General features: G+C 46.5%; 1 protein-coding gene across 5 annotated transcripts in view; it reads left to right on the top strand.

Moving 5' to 3' along the window:
* LOC144115286 (uncharacterized) overlaps positions 1-17,569 on the top strand; it is an 85,820-nt gene that overhangs the window by 15,310 nt on the left and 52,941 nt on the right. For 2 of the 5 annotated variants that reach the window (XM_077649609.1, XM_077649608.1), the window contains exon 1: positions 5,970-6,291. The exons of 2 other annotated variants lie outside the window; for them this stretch is intronic. In XM_077649609.1, coding sequence (XP_077505735.1) covers positions 6,172-6,291 — 120 coding nt within the window. In that variant the 5' untranslated portion in view covers positions 5,970-6,171. Of the gene's footprint in view, positions 1-5,891; positions 6,292-17,569 lie in introns of those variants that run through there. One more of the 5 variants, XM_077649604.1, reaches the window with a different exon arrangement.

Below are 17,569 nucleotides of genomic sequence, written 5' to 3'. Positions count from 1 at the left end.
CGATAATAATAAACAAAAACAAGTGACGCGGTGGCGGCACCTCCCGCGCGGCCAGTTGTCGCGTTGCGACACGGGAGAAATCTGTCGCGCGTGGCGACGGGTAAATGTACGCGCGCGTGCCGCAGTGACTCGCTATGGAGAAGGGAAATGTGATCACGTCTCCACTGACACTGTCGAGCATACGCACCGCTAGTCGGCCGAGCGCGAGGCCACGCCAGGCTTGAGCCAAATGTCGCATCTCGGACCTTGACGGGCATCATTCATGGACGCTTACGTCTTCCAAGCGCAGCTGTACGGGCTGAGGCGGAGAGTGGCAGTCCGGTGCATTTTCATCGTCCAGCTTGCGATTTTTGAGATAGCATGTCAGCGCAGCCGAAAGTTCGATCTTTCTTAGGTAGCTCGACCGAATCCCCGTGTACGCGAAGGAAAAGCGAACCGAGTGTCTGCACTAACAAATAGTTTGTTGCACAAAAACTGGCCGATTGTACGCAGAAGTGACTTCACTTCACGCGGAGGTGATGCCGTTTTATTTGACGACGTTATTAATTGGGCGTGATTGTAGACAGAAGGATGAAACGAATTTTATTTCAGGTGTGCACATACCGAATTATGCACAGTGATCAGTTATGATACTTCTTTTTGAATGCGCAACACCTAACACAGAATTGAATTATTAAGAAATAATTTACCAAGGCAGTCGCAGTGATCGCTTTTTGTGCGCTATGTACCGAACATATTTCCGAGCCCTTAGTGATTACGAGATCGAGTTAAGAAAATATATAGTTTATGTTCGTTAAATATGAAGAAACTTTCTGGTAGAACTAATATAAGTCTAGCCCACTTATAACGAACCTCAAGGTCGAGCGGATTTCATTAGCTGTATCCGAAGTTTGTATTTAGTGGGCTTGCCCTATTACGGACAAAAGTGGCGTTTATTTCTCGATAAAAGTACCGTTTTTTTCTTCAAGACAGACTCTATCAAGCCACTTTCTAAGCTCTCCCCAGCGGTCATGTGCTGCTGGCCGAGACCCTTGCTGCGTACGAGAGCGATTGAAGTGTTCTCGAGAACGGTACGAGAGGTTAGCATCCTCGTCTTCGTTCCTCTGCAAAGTCGTAAGGATGCAGAGACGAAGCTACCGTTTCATGTGCGAGTCTGCCGTCTGTGCGCGCTGCCTGCTAGCGACGGCAGCGCAGAAAGCGGAGTTTCAGGTGTACGGGCGATGCGCGCCACGTCCCCGTGTGGGCCCGGAGGGCCTCCCCGAGTGGTATAAAAACGTCTAAAATCGCTGTCATTGGTTGATGGACGGCTGTGTGCAGTGGTTTCGCTTTCAGCGCTGCCCTTGTGTCGCACTTACTACGCTTCTGCTGCCAGTTCAGCCGTTTTGCCCACTGGCTGCACACGGTCAACTGCGATTGCAATGGCTCCTTTTTATTGTGCTCTTTATTGGGGCGGTCGACTATTTATCTTTTGTGGGAAGGGGGGGGGCGGTTGATGGAACAGGGAGGGGGATCATGAAAACTGGGAGACGCTCTCATGTCTGCGCGCTGATGGGAAACGCGCGTTTTTTGACAGCGGGTGTAAGTTTACGGCGCATCCTTATTCTTTATAACCGAGTGGTGTGGACATGCTTGTTCGTTCTATCTGAGACGCAATTACGTATCCCTAGTTCATATTTTGACAGTAGCTCCACCTTCTTTCGTAATAAGCGCGCGTTCGTTATAACTGCGGTCATTGTAACTATAGGCTCGACTTAACTGATGAACATTGCATGCCAATTTAGTACTCCTATGAATACTATGAATAGGATTCGTAATAAGCGCAACAAAGCATGAGCCTAGCGTGGTTTGTGCCATGGACACAAAATGAACAATCGATTTTTTTATTGCGCAGGCTCGCGCTTGCGTGTGTGTGCGTGCGTGCGTGCGTGTGCGTGCGTGCGTGTGCGTGTGTGTGTGTGTGTGTGTGTGCGTGTGCGTGCGCGTGCGTGCGTGTGTGCGCGCGCGCGCGTGTGTGTGTGTGTGTGTGCGTGTGCGTGCGTGTGCGTGTGTGTGTGTAGGATATGCCAAGGAAATGGGACTGCAGAAAGGTGTAAATTCATCCTATGCCCATTTGAGAAAAGTAGCTTCAGAATAATATTCTTCTTTTCTTCATGGGGCACTGGGGACAAATTGAAGTTGAGATAGGTTACCGCATTCTAACGACAAAGACGCTACTTTCACTGGAAATGGAGCTTATGTAAGCTGTAAAAACAGGTTTTAAAAGTGAAACACATGTGCCGCCATAACCGGCCGATTTAGCAAGTAGACTGCGGTGCGTTGGCATCATATTTTTTTTCGCTGATGCCAGAGGCCAGGCTACACCATCATTCACTTCGAGCGGCGATCACGGAGTCCTTTTCGATGTATATGCCACAATTTTGAATCAGAGTGGCAGGAAATATATGTAATAAAATGTTGACATCAATGAATGGGTCTATTGTTAAAGATACAAACATCAGCAAACACAGGAACAACCATTTGATCAAATTTTACAAAGCACATAAATTGAATGGAGGCGCCCTGTGTGCTTTTAATGTCACGACCTTATTTAAGTTGATGCAAGTGACATCGAAGGTAAAGGTCTCAAACCTGATTGGCAGCGGTCGTATGAATAAAGAAAACAAACAGAGCTTGCGTTCTTGGAATGCTTAAGTTAAAACATGCGTGTATAAAGTAACATTTTGCGCCAACATTCAGGAGAACGTACTAAACACGGCCTTTCCAGTACCTGCTCTGGCGGCTGTCAGATGACACCAGATACCGAATTGACCTCTGAGCGTTGTCCACAACTGGCCAGCAGACAATAAATTCAGAACCGCGCTTAGATACAGTCAGTCCTCCGAACGGCCAAGCAGGCCGCAGTCAAGAACACTTCGCTTTCAGCACCCGTCTAGGGATCTTTTTTTTTTTTGCCGTGAAGTGTTTTATCTCTACTGCAGCCCCATTTTCTTATCGCTCACTGACGTAAGAGGACAAATATGCAGCCTTCTTTCTTCTGCATGCGCTGCATGATCCGTATCATTACGCAATTTGAAGGGTCGCATTCTTCAGGGCACTCGACAGAATTAAGAATAGAATTGAAACATTACTCCACAAGAGAACTCGTGCCTGCGTCACCCTCTCTCTTTATCGCTACTACCTGTATCGAACAAGAGCTGCATACGATCTTGCTGTTCCCACGGATAGCTGTGGCATAATTATTGCTCAGCGATTCACAACGACTGAACTTCATTCTAAGCATGTTCTAGGTAGCGCTTGCTGGCAGAGGAATTATTTCCTTTTGGTAGTCTAAATGGGCAATCGTCATAGAAACGCTGGCGCAAAAAAAAGAAGCATCCTTCGCCGTGCACATGCTATGCTTTAGAAGATGTTTTCATACTCCTTGGGATGCTGAGAAAATATTGAAAGCGTATGCGCTTAGTGAGCGAAAGTTCACCAATTTACTTTCCTGCGAACTTCTTAAGCGCTTGCCGCAGGCGTCAGCCACTGGTTAGCAGAACTGGCCAATGAGTGCTTGGCGTTGCTAAACTAGTGTTGATCCTTACTTTTTAATTTGCTGTCTTCGTCCTCGAAAGAATGCTTCAGTATTTTTAACGAAGCCATAAGCGTGCTTGGACATGCTAACAATTACCGGCGCTCACTGATTTAGAAATAAAGTACCGACATAATTGAAACGAATGAAGCAAATAGTCTGTTGCTCACAACACGTCTAATTACAGTACCGGCCCTAAACGACAAATGCCGAATACGAGCTGGGCACCATCGTTAGTTCTGTGTATCTTGTCTGCAGTTCTTGTCGTTCAGCGGTGGTTATACGAGACCTTTAAGGACACATCTTGAATGAATCACACAGAAATGAACGTGCATGTTGCGATAACGGGGTTATATACCTTAAGATACATAGCTATCGCCGAGAGATCTTAGCTCATGATTACTAGTTGTTGATAATTATCCAAACATTGTCGACATCTACAGTGGCAACAAAGCATATACTGTAATATTACTCATATCCACGCAGCGAAATTATTCACGATATGGAGACCTTCGGTATTCAGCACACCTGCTCATGATTTCGCGAAATGTTGCGTTGAGTTCCGCTAATGCCATGAGCGTTTCGAGTGCACATTTCCGCCACGCGCAAATTCCTTTCTATCTGAACCTGTGAGTTTGCACTTGGTTGAGAGAATGATTTAATTAGCACAGTTGACTTTTACAATTTTTTTTTACTTTTCCTCAAAGCTCCGCAGGGGCATTACCTGAGGTGTGGGCTGACAAAAAAAAAGGGGGGGGGGGGGGGTATTAGCGTGATAACAGATCGCCTTCGATGGCGGATTTGAAGTGAACGGGATTGGCAGTGGTTGCCGCTTCGGAAGGAAGGCCATTCCTGTCGCTGGCTGTTCTGAGGAAAAAAAGACTAATGATATGTTTCTGTGCGTGCTTTTTCTGAATAGACGGCATTAAGGTGACTATTACGAGAAATGCGATGAGCGCGTGTGATATAGAGGAAGATTCGTGGCTGAAAGTGTGAAAAAATGTATGATACAAAGAAAGATGGGTGATTTTGCGACGGCAGGCCATTGTAGGGAGATGGAGTTGAGATTTTAGTTCCGGAAGGCCAATATAGCTGGAGCAATAGTTGGAGCAAGTTAATCTGGCAGCGTGATTTTTGACCGATTCGGTTCTGGACCGATGTAGTAACTGGCCACAGCTGCCTGAGAACATAAGCGGGCATGATAGAATAGAATGGAATAGAATAGAATAGAAGCTTCGTTGTCCGCAATATATATATATATATATATATATATATATATATATATATATATATATATATATATATATATATATATATATATATATATATATATATATATATATATATATATATATTACTTTTCTGCCGCACCTAAGCACCGAGGTGCTTGTGGGTGGGCCGGCAGAAGCAGTGCACACCACACACCGGACAACGCAATGCTCACAAATGCACTCTTTTGATTCATAAATCAACACTATTAAGTAAAAATGAAAAAGCGAAAATATAAAGAAACGAACAAGTACATCCTCGAATAGTGATACCACCCTCATGGTACTGAGCTAAAAGACGTAACAACATGCAGAAGTACATAAATGAAACATCACGAAAGTAGCGCCAATATTTACACACAGTTCTGCTAAGAACTGGTACCAGGATGTTGACCGTGAGAGTTGCGATCAGCTGGCATTCTTGTTATTGTATTTATTTTTCGCTTTTAATCAAAATTTATTATTTTTAACGTCATATATCTATGACCAACTTATTACCTGTCCCGGTATACCGCTCCAGATTTTTTTCTCTGTTTAAGGAATAGCGGCCGAGTTCAACGCCTAATGATGCCGAAAAGCCGAAGGAAAGCAGTGCCTGGAATTAGGCGAGCTAGCGCGCGGAGAATTGTGCAACGGACAGGCAGCCTACGCGAAAGGGGTGGAGGGGGCATCAAGTAACAGATTAAGTAATCAAAGCAAACAAACAAGCCCCAGCCACAAGTTTGGAGGTGGCGCTAAGGACATGGTGCCGACATGTGGGCCGGTTGCTACAGCGGCGGTATGCCTTCGGCCTCGGGTAGACGGTAGATAACGGTCGCTTTCCGTGCGAGCCCATTCAGGGGGAGAGAGCGGGCATCTAGAGCAGCGACACTCGACTGAGCGCGCGTTCCGACCTTTAGCGGGAGGAGGGCGCGCGTCCCTAGCCCAGCAACATGGCGGCAGGCGCAGTGAGGGGGAGAAGGTGACGTCGCTGGAAGAGCAGGATACACACACCGCTGAGGGCGCGCCCTCCGTTGCTCGAGGGGGGTGGGAATGGAAACCGAAGAGGAGGCAGTGCGGTCGGCAGCGGGTGGGGGAAGGGGTGAGGCGAGGGCGAAAGCTCCTCGGTGGAGCGCGGCCCCGGCGTTCCAGAAGGGGGTTTTCGCTGGCACTACGTAGCTGGCTCCCGAGTTCGACTCCGACGCCGCGAGACGCGAAGAAGCGACGAGGTGGTGACGACGACCGAACGACCTCACCAGCAAACAAGACCCCGTGTCATCATCTGCCCCGTGTGTACGCGAAGCATATTCGCGCCGAGTGAGGTAGAACCAAGCCTGAGAAGCAGCAGAAATCATGAGTTACCAGAAGGGAGGCGTCCTTAGCGTCGGCCTACGGCGGGACTTTAGCGCCACGCCGTGGGGATTCCGGCTCCAGGGCGGCTTCGACCTCAACGCCCCTCTCACCATTCAGAGGGTGAGTCCCGCGCAGCTCTGGCGCCACGGCGAGCTCTGTTTCGTAACCACGCGGGCGCCGTGTCACCTTTGGGCCGCCAAACGTGCAGCAGACTTTTGGCGCCAGGGTGCGGCTCGCGCGGGCACGAAAGAGAGTGTAAAATTGGTTGTCGCACCTCCTCGGCGGCTCAGAGGAAGCGAAGGTCGCAAACTGCTGTTAGGAGAGTCGCAAAAAAAAAAAATACTGCGACAGGGCAGCCGCCTTTTGACGTGTGAGTCTAAGCAGCGTCAGTAGATGATTATGAGCAGCAACGATGTTGCGATCTAGTGCCAAGCTTACCAGTGAAGATACGGTAAAAATCGAGCGAAAAAACAAAAACAATGGTGGCTTCTTAATGCTGAGGGAGATTCTAATGAAACACCCTTTTTACCTCCAGCTGGTGAAAAAATACGCAGCCACTTCTTGTGTCTTTCCCGACAGTCTGCGGAAAAGAAGAAATAGAGTGACAAGTCGTGCTGACAGGCTTCCGTACTGTTGCTTTTCGCCGAAGTGTTTTAGACTACAGCGTAAAGGGCCATTGATGAGTTGCAAAAAAAAAAAAACACGTTCTGTCCACCAGAGCTGTGGTAGCGATATCGAGGTTGCGAAACGAAGTTTAAACTTGTATTGTGGACTTGTCGCAACCATAAGAACGCCACAGACGTAGTGATGGCTGGAAATTGCTCAACTCTTGACGCATTGATCGCACAGGGACGAAAAGGTACCCATTTCTTCGCTTAAAAGTGAGATCACCTCCTTTGCTGTCTCAATGCCAAGTTCCTTTCCACGCTCAAAAATTCGACCAAGCTTAAGTCTAATGTGCTCCATAACGTTAGATGAATTCAATCGCTAACCTTAAAGCGAGCGCATTTCCATGTTCGCACAGAAAAAAACATAAATCTCACTTAATGTTGACTGCGCAGCTTACATGAACTGTACACGTCGACACAGACGTGGTGCACATATGCAGACCGAGGATGCGATGGTCACACGCAAGGCCATCCTTCGCGTAAAAGAGCAATGAAGCTTAAAGAGTATACTATATTGGTCGACATCCGTGACAGCTGAAGTTGTGCAGTTTTTCAATCATGTACAATACAAAAAAACTCAAACGCAGCGTCAAATCTGAATGTTATTTCGAGCCTCTTGTTTACCTTAGAAAGATTCTTGTGCGTCGAAAGCCAGGAGCTTGTCTGCACAAAAAACATAAAGGCTAAAGAATTGATTCTATGAACAAATGTGCTCAAGAAAAAGAGGAAGCTGGCAGGCTTCTACTGTAAATTAGCGCATGTCGGGCTGCATTAGGGAAGCGACAGGAACTTTCCCCGCATCTAACAAAGTTCAGCGTGCACTGCGGCGACCCCGAGCCTCTAAAGAGCACAGGCCGTTACAGTCTGGCACCTCCATGTTACACATTAAACTGAGGCACGGTGTCGGTGTAGTCGACGCTGATGTAGAGAGCAAAACGACTTGCCAGTGGGAAACAGTGACGGCATGCACGTTTCGTGAGGGAAAAACTGCAGACGCCACGACGTTTATTCCGCCTAGACTCCCTTTCAGTGCGTCCTATTTACTGAGAATGCTTTTGAGAAACTTTTCTCTCTCCAACGCTCCGTTCATTGTTTGTTTTGTTAAGTGAGAACTATGAATAAAAATAAGAGATTTTGTGTAACGATACATTCTTTTAGTAAGCAGTAAAAACTGAAACCTAGTTTACCTGATTACATACAAAAATGACCGAATATCACAGTTACTGTGCTGTTCTACTAAAGTAGCTTAAAACACCTGATTGTTACCGCGCGCCTAAGTGGTGCAACATGTAGCGTTCAACACGAGCGTTGAGAAAAAGTGTGTGATCATATATATATAACCGCGTCCGGAATTTGGTAGCAAGGGGGACGACGTTAAAATGCACAGGACTTTTCTTCCGCTGTTGCTGCTGTCCACTCTGACGCTCGAGGAATGGAATGTGCAGGCTGTGCCAAAAATATAGAAGCCACAAGGTTCCCTTCCGAACCCCGCAGCACGGTTCACTTCTTATCGCTAGGGCTCCAAATGTCTTGAGTGTAATGAGAACTACAGGAACGCTGCAGGAGCCGCACTCCTTGACACAGCACCAAACCCAGTAGCCTGAATTACATTGTTCTGTGTGAGAAAGTACGCTGAAATGACTTTCCGTCACGCCTAAGTCATGAAGGCTGCTGCGCACGACGCATGCTAGAATGTTATTGCCGCAGCTAGCAGAATGCAGTATGACTTTGAGTAGAAACAGCTACATGCTAGAAAATTGAAGAGGTTTTCGGCACATATTTTCATTTAACAGAAGAGAAAGAAAAAAGTCGTACAACACACTGCGCGCCATCTCATCCTCTTTGCAGAGTGTGTCGGAATAAACTGTCCTCGGTTGCTGATAAGCTACGCTCCATTGTCCGCTAACACGTGAGCACACTCGACCACAACTTATTTTCGGCTGGCATTAAGTCACAGTGTAGGGCAGGCATTCTAGGGCACGCAAAAGAAAAAAGTAAAGAATGTAGTTGGCATTGTTCTTCATCAGAGCTACGCCTAGAGAACAAAGTCTATTTAGCGTGTGTTTAGATTGCGTTGTAGGGATGTTACGAGAAGGATGACTGTATTGTTAATTGAAGCGAAAGCGAGCTGTCTTTAAAGCTGCTTAAGGTAAAAGAATAGAAGCTAACGTAATAAAATGTATGATTTTGATACAATAATATGAAGCAATGGGTTGCGGAATTTGTAAGAATCTCTAGATCTATCATAAAAAAGAAACCTTCTTACTTTCATGCTCAATTATCACGGTCGAAATTTTAGCGAATCGTTTTTTCATGGGTCACCCACTTGCACTCATCGAGGTACGAGTTTCATATCATTAAGGCATGCGGTTTTATCCTCCCTGTAAATAACCTGCGAGGGAACAGATGACGCTCTCAATACAACGTCCCAAGCAGACCAGATAGCGTGCGGAAAGGCTGCGCAACCTTGTTTCCTTGCTATCGGCCTTTGTGGGGGCTCGATAGAGCAGCATCTAAATATAGAATTATAGCATTCGGCCATCTGCCCTCGCTTATCTCTTAGTGGGTATGTTTATAAGCCTCTAGCGCGGCTTGCGAAAGCGTCGCAGCTAGAATCCCCGAAGAACTGCTTACGAAACTGTAAACAATTACTGCGAGCAGTTATCGAATGCTTGCATATATCGCCTCACTGAGTGCAAGAGGAACGTGTTCGTATGTTTCAGATCCGGCACTGAAGTTCATGCAAAGCGAAATTATTCAGTACCTAGCGCACATTATATTCACCTTTGTTGTTTGCTCTCAAAAATAATAAAGTAATACGATCGACCGGGTAGTTGGGAAGCTTCGAAAATTGTGCCTTTTCGTTTTAGAAGTCTGCATGCAGTTTTTCTTTTATGTTAAGTACTTGTCTGTGAAAACATTTCTGTTCATCGGCTGGTGTCATTCCGATGTAATCCTTTTGAATCGTTTTTGTTTTACAAAAATCTACTTGGAAAACGTCGACGAAACTAAACGTTTCACATTAAAACCTGGCTTCAGGTTGTTGAAACCAGCAGCTTCCTAGCAAACTTAAGCTTGGAAACTTTTACGATGTTAAAATGAGGCACAGGGAACAGACTAAGGATCAGAAAAAGTTAAGAGGCAGCCATTCAGTGCCATTTGTCACACATAAGTACGACGACAGGCAACTCTAAGGTTCGTAGCCCGCATTCACTAGACATGCTTTACACTGTTAGAGTATTTTTTTTTAAAGTGGCAGCAAAATGTACGGTAAGATTATGAGGCTTATTTAAATGAGAACAATTATTTACATGAGCTCTACGAATGAAGGCTTCGTGGCTCGTCCTTTTCTTTGTAGTTGACTTTTTTACATAATAGGCCGGCTGTGCCACACAAAGTGAACTAAGAGTATGCCCATAAACTCTTGGTCACTTGAGCCTTAGTATGCCACACTACTGCACATGGCCACTAGTAAATCCGCAACTTATAACATAGTATTGAGCGTCTGTAGCGTTCAATTCCTTCACCCTGATGAGCACATCTTACCACCTCTGCAGCGAGTCAGCTCAATCGTGACCACTTGAGCTGACTCGTGCGGCAACCCTTTCAACTGGCATTGCAGTCCAAAGTAACAAAATGATTAACAATCTACTCTCAATTGTTTCATAATTTTTGACTAGGAGAATGACGTTGCGAAACAGAACACAAATGTCCTGGCAGCAGATGAAGCCTTTAGGGTACCCCAACATTGCCTCACTTGGCTACCGTGTCCTCTAACTTGAGTCTGAGTTGGACGAGTGGGGACGGTTGCAACAACCCGAATTCTCAACGTGTCACCACCTCGCATACAGCGCCGCGGGGCACTGCTAGCATTTCTTCGCGTCGCTTCTTACAGCCACAGTAGGGCGACGATCGTCACTGCTGACCCTCTCTGTCATTAGAGGCATTTACATTAATGCTACAGCAGCGCATCGCATCAACTTTTCAGCGTATCGCATTCATGTAAACGGTGATAATGCCCTAGGAAAGCACATCCCATCAATGCGCCAGACAGAAGGAGATCGAGAATGGCAAGTCGACTTCAGCGGTGAATGGAGACAAGTTTAGAGGTGTCCCTCCCCGTCCCTATCGTGGGTATACAATACCCCCCCCCAGCCGGATAACAAAGCAGACTTCACCTAAGATGGGGGTGGCCGGACCCCTCTGCTGCGTGCAATGGGCGAAGGGTCACCGTCCCGCCAGGCTTGATGCGGAACGCGCAGCAGCAGGGCTTCGGATCCGCGATATACGGTAGGAAATCCGATGTGCTACTCTCGCATTCATGTAAACGCTGATTTTGTTTCGCGCAAACTTGATTCGATAGTTCCGATCCTCCGCGGGTATTAGCCGGGAAAAAACAGAACGTAGTTAAAACTCAAAACGTTCCTTCGTGTTGGCCGACTTACAGGCTAAAACTTCCTCTTTTATATGTATGCCGTAGGCAGCAGGCACCTCTTTTTTCTCCTTAATTTTTTTTCTCGCCGCAACTCGTTCTGCGGTCGCGCTAATAGATGGCACAGACGACGCTGTGCTCTAGTATCCTTGAGCGCAGAAACCACGACAAAAACGACAGGCAGAAGGGAGGCAGCAGAAGGAGGCAGAAACGGTGTCCAAGAAACAAAAATACCCCCCCCCCCCCCCCCCCCCCCCCCTGCGAGTGTCGCGGCAGAGAACAACGGCAACCCATTGATTCCCCGATTCTCCACTCTGCCGTCTCGGCAGGACGCGGTTTCGGCGACGTCCCGTATTCGTTACCAGACGGAAAGGCAACTAGCTTCCTCAGTGCGGTCGAGAGCGCGCATGGCAAATGCTAATGTCAAGGGAGCCGAGAAACCAGCTAGCAGAAAGGGTGTCGTTGTGCTGCTGGCAGAAGCTAAAGCAGGAAAAACATAAAAGTAGAAAAAGTAAGAGGAAAATGGCCTGTAGAAGAAAAAGATAGAACTGTGAAATGATACTCGTACTCCGTTGTGATCGCGATGAGCGCCAAGTGGGAGACGCATGCAACCGTCGCCACCAGATTCGACCCAATCGCGTTTTTTTTCGGCGGGCTTCGCTTTGGTGTCCCAACGCGAGCCGACTCCGCACGACGACGATTATTAGAGCATAAAAAAAGGATGGCATGATGCTGATACGCGAGAAGCAATCAGCGCTCTTATGAAGTACAGAAACGTCATCTCATGAGACTATAGAATTGTTACGCCATACGGTAGATCGCAAACCGGAAGCAGTTCAGATACGTGCATGGCTAAGCTGCGCAGAATATAAAAAGCTACTGTGAAACTTTACTATGCTGCCGCCTCGGTGGCCCACAGTGGAAGACTTTCCACGAGTAAAATAATCACCACAGGTCTGCTTCTTGCCTGAGGAAACGCTACAAGCGGTACGCCTTTGCAGTTTTTGCGCCGAGAAAAATATTGTCCTAGTGTTATTTCTACGTGGTTCATGGTGAACCCGCACAGAACCCGCAAATGACCCCTAACACGAATCACGAAGGCCCAGACCACGCTCGCCTCCGAGACACTTTGTTTACTTCGTCTGCATTCGTATTATCCGTTGCAATATAACCGGGACTGCTTTACCTCCAGAGATAACATTATGTTATAAGCCTTCTAAGTATTGCGGCTTGTGCCCATTATACAAATGGCAACACAATAATGCTTAGTCGCGTCTGGCCTTCAAACGCGCTTAAAACGACGAGAAAAATGGGTTCAAGACGAGATGAACGTAATGTCGTCGCTGCCGTAAATTACCCTCGTTCTCCAACGTCTTTCCAAGGCCTTCTGATGGCTGTTTTTCCGGATAAAGTCTGAGGTTCAGTGAACCAGGTCTTGGCCACCAGGTTTCTTTTAGTGCGCTCAATGATGCATGATAAATATATCGTCTGTCATGTACCTATTTCCTGCAGAAACGTGCACCTATGACAAAAGTAATTACATATATACACTGCGAGCGCACTAAAAATTGATTACTTTTACAGTAACAAAAGAAAAGACAAGCGCCTGAGCAGTTTTTATGCTTACACAACTGTGACAAAACAACGCAGTTCGCCCGTAAAAAACTCGACGTGAAGGGAGAGGGCAATAATTAGTGTAATTTCAAACTGCTGTTTTTCTAGTGCCAGACAAACTAATTTCTCAGGAGAGGACATGGAGGTTTATCGTGACGACTGTATGTGCTGCGTTACGTATGTACTTATATGTTGAACCTGCAATGTAACAGCGTCTTGTAATTAGTCCACTGACCTCCTTGTTTTTTATTGCACATATAAGGGAATAATAAGGGCGCCAGGAAAAAGCAGCGCAAAGATAGTACATTTTGCGATATGAGCACGTTATCAGACCTCCCCCCCCCCTGTGGCTGATGAGCTAATTCTTCACTTTTGTCATGGTTATCGGCAGAATAGTAAAAATTGAAAGTAATCGCATTTTCATGCAGGGTGGCGGGGATAACGACTTTTATTACAAGAATAAGGATGAAGGAGTCAAGGTATCAAGTCTTAAACAGATCTGTTTCGCTTTTCCCAGAAAAAACAAGTCCAGGATTCATGAACTTCAGTTTGAATTGTGAGGAAACAAATATTGTAAGATACAGTTATGGGCATATTGAAGGTAATGGTTCGATCTTACGGATACGGCGTCCGCAGCTGGCAAAGAACAGGGTTAATTGGAGAGACATGGGAGAGGTCTTTGCTCTGCAGTGGGCGTAGTCAGGCTGACGATGATTATCCAATCTTCCGATGCGTTGCAAAATCTTTCTTTTGACGTTGCTCCTTCGCTCGCATTGAATAGTTAAGACTGCTGTAGAAAACCAATGAGCAACGTTTCTGGCGACAGCAAATACGTTAATAGGAAAAAACTACAAGCCTCACGAGGGGAGATGCGCGGATATAATAATTGTTATGGTGGACTGTTACCACATGTGCAAAATTGGACACATAAACAACTCCCCGTTGAAAATTTTCCCGTGTTCATAATTTATGGGCACGAAAAATAATGGTCAGGACCCCTACTGATAGAATTTACCTCATGTAGAGCGCTGCGAGAATGAAGAGCGCATGCAGAAATGTTAACAGCCTACTGGAAAGGTGATTACTCATGAGGACATTTGTGAATACGGCCGCGGAAGTTAACCTGACATGCATGAACCAGATGAACTTGAAAATGGCGTTAATATCTTGCCATTGAAGCCAGGGCCTTTAGGTACAAGGTGGATGTAGCACTAAGGGCCTAAGTGGTGCGGTATGCGTCCGGGGGAAACAATTGTGACCTGTTCTATCGCTTGACTGTGCAGGGTGAAAAACGTTTTTCTCCGCTATGCACTGGAATTGAACCGAAATATGTTAGCGTGCTCCGAAGACGCGTTTGCGTGTAGTACACCACTGCCAAAATCACAACTTTACCGTGGGCACGTGGTTTTCGAGAGTATGTACCGCATTACACAACGATGCGAACTCAACATGAACGCGGAGTGTTTCGCACAAAGAATTCAACTTGAACGCGTAGTGTTTCGCACAGAGAAAGTCGCCAGAGCCTGATCGAACTATTACATGAAAACATAGCAGAATTTATCGGTCATAATTGATGTTCTAGAAATGCGTAAAGAGCGAGAAACTATACTGGAGCATACGCCTCTCGTGCTTTTTTTTTTAGTGTGGGAGTATTGCAGTCGTATTTACCGACTTGATGCGCAATTTCAATTATTGGGCGAGTTGGAAAATTGTCTTTTAAGGACTTTTTCTTTTCCGGAACGTAAGACAGCACAGCCAAATTTATTGAGTCAGCTTAACTAATGAGCGTGTTGGACGCTCCTCGTTTCTCCTGGCTTATCGCTTGTAAAGCATGCGCAAGGAAATATTAATGCCCGAGCTTTCAACAGGCGTACACTAAGAAATCCTAGCCGGCTCTGCCTAAATAAACGCCTCCTCCCTTGATGGCCTGGCTGATACGCCTCCTTTCCCCCTGGCACATTTTCCACCGTGTCGCTTCCTAAAGTTAGGTTGTTCCGGTTTTCTCGTTCGTGAATCCTCATCCGTTTCTTGGGCCACGTAGGCTAAATTTAGCATCGGCGCAACAATCGCTACTTTGGGATCCATACGCGCCCATTTTAATATTACTTTGGTGATCTTCGCGAGTCAGACGTATTCCAACCTTCATAGCACATCTTTTCCAAACCGATTCGATAGCACAAAATGGAACACCTACGGCACTCAGTTGGCTGCTCGGAAATATTGTTTTGGTTGCGCGCAACGTCAGTAGGAAAGTTTTCAAGTCGGCGTCACCCAGATAAAACTTAACTGCGCCCTAATCTTAGCGCTGGACCTAAATTAGCAGCGACTCAGTTAGTCCTCAACACAAAGCTCAAGCTCACTAACGTGTTTACGATGTGATTTTCCTGCCTGAAAAGTTTTCTCCACGCAAAGCTATTCAGAAAAATAAAAAAAAAACGCTGCACTGCATTTACAACCAACGCTTCCCTATTATCTCAGGGCGCGACATCTACCGTACCATGAGAGCATTACCGTTGCTTATGCGACTGGCTCGCCGTTCAAAGGCGAAAATGTTTGAATAGTGATAGTATTTTCTTAACTTTTTCTTTTTTTGTCTTAAAGTTTTCTCGGCACTTCTGTATGTTTTCCTTATTCTCATTAAATTAAACCCATTGCTTTCTTTGGCGCGAATTGGTGACTTTTATCTGTTTCAGTTCTTATATTCTGCAGTATATATTTTCTGTATGTCCGTAACCATTACGCAAGAAAAATAAAATGTTTAGTGGCTTGTCGCTTTTTATACTTCGTGTTCCTTACAGATACACAAAGCGTAGTTCAGGTCGAGGTATTCCTTGCGTGCAGATTCAGGGTTTTACGGTCATGAATCAATCTTTTCTACCGGAGATCCAGCTCTTATTACGCCCATTTTAAACGTAAAAATCTCACAAAATCTTTGTCTCGAACAGCTTCATGCTTCGGGTGGCATCGTTTGCTTTATTGTTTTCCCCCCAACTTGGACAGCGTTCAATAAAAACGTATTGTTTGCCTGTCTATAAGGTGTTGCACAACGTTTACAAAACCTTGATTGAGCAATACACCAATCTTTGCGTGCAAGAGAGAAAAAAAACAACAGAGTTACGTGCGAAGAGCATACTCCCTCCCTCACTCTTTTCCTAGTTCTTTCGCCATATTTTCTGAGATCACGCATGTGGCCTTTAAATACCGCTTCCAGCAAGGACCGGGCCACACAGTGTCCCCGCTGAGCTGACATTCGAGGCCCTCGCCGAGGCTTGCTTAAATAAACTGAAATAAATCCGCGCTCCCTCCCTCGAGCCCTGCAGCGTCGCATGCGCCCGCAGTGCGGCCACCGCTGTCAGCTGTAACGAGATACCTCTCGGCGTTAAAAAGCCGCGCCGTGAAGCCCTCCACCGGAAGGGCAGGAACGAGAAGGCTTGGGCGCTTTCCAGCTTCCAGGAGAGACGATGTGGCGTGCCGATTGTCTTGTTTTCTTTCGCCGCGCTTGGTTATGCCTTGCCCTGGCTGCTTCCTTGACTCTGCTCGAGGCCAGCAGCATGATTTGGCACCGGCTTCCTCGGATGAGAATGTCACGTTCAAGAGCGCGCCGCCTCGTCCGAGAATGCGCGCGAAAAGGTCACGTGTGAGTCAACGCAGCCACTGCGGGCGGTTATAACAATGTGGGAACTACTGTGCACACGTGGCAACACCCTTTCAACAGTGGCGGCAGCACTGAATTAGACAGGAGAGTCTATTTCATCTTGAACTATACGATGACAACAGATGATATCAAACTACGTTCATTTGTAAGGGCAGCCGACATGATTCGAGTAGCTCATGAAAGCTTTCACTAATTTTTTTCCCGTATCAGGTCGCGTTATACGAGCGACTATTCGATTCCCGCAATAGTGGCATCACTGGGGAACTCTTGCAAGGAACTCTTGCAGAGAAACTCGTCTCCATGAGACGACGACGTGGAAATTCGAAAACCCGACGGCACTTGTAATACTGCAAGCTGCCGGCTCGGGTGTAGTGGTGCAAAGCTAACGCAAAACGATTACGGGCGCTACACTCAAGGAAACTTACACATGATCTTGTTATCGTTTGCATATGCGTCGTAGCGGAGCATGTTCTGGGCTGTAGTCACAGCCCATTAGTTTTGTTCTAACAGACAGCTGAAATCTATATAAACCTGCTTGAAAACAACCCCTTTTTCCCCTCTTCTAAACATCGAAAATTTAACCGCCCTTTTATAAAACGCTCATGCGCAAGCACCGCTTTTATAATACGTGCCTCAATTTTCGAGTTTACTTCCCGTTCCTTGGAAAGCAAGCTTTGTTGGCTTAAAAGCGGTAATGAATGTTCCTATTTTGCAACGTTTTTGTTCGCAAAATGTGCCACGACATTCCTTGAGTTTCCAGAATATTGAAAAAGCTCCATGCGGAGCATGGCCGGAGAGAGGGAATGCCTTCGTAGAAAGTGAGAAAGGCCACACGGAATGAAGTAAAAAAAAGAGAAAGATATGGAGAAGGGTGGGGGGGGGAGGCGGTGGAAGAGGGGTGTTAGGAAGATGCCTTCGCCGAGGAGCGTAGCCCCTGTGTAGGCAACACTATTCGCTGTCCGCGGGCCGCGAATTCAGGCGGGGCGTATCCTTAGTGAGTATAGAGCGCCCTCGGCGTGCAGGCGTTGC

The sequence above is a fragment of the Amblyomma americanum genome, chromosome 1 (genome assembly GCF_052857255.1).
Source record: "Amblyomma americanum isolate KBUSLIRL-KWMA chromosome 1, ASM5285725v1, whole genome shotgun sequence".
Taxonomy (NCBI): Eukaryota; Metazoa; Arthropoda; class Arachnida; order Ixodida; family Ixodidae; genus Amblyomma; species Amblyomma americanum.
This window is presented reverse-complemented; position numbering and strand designations above follow the sequence as displayed.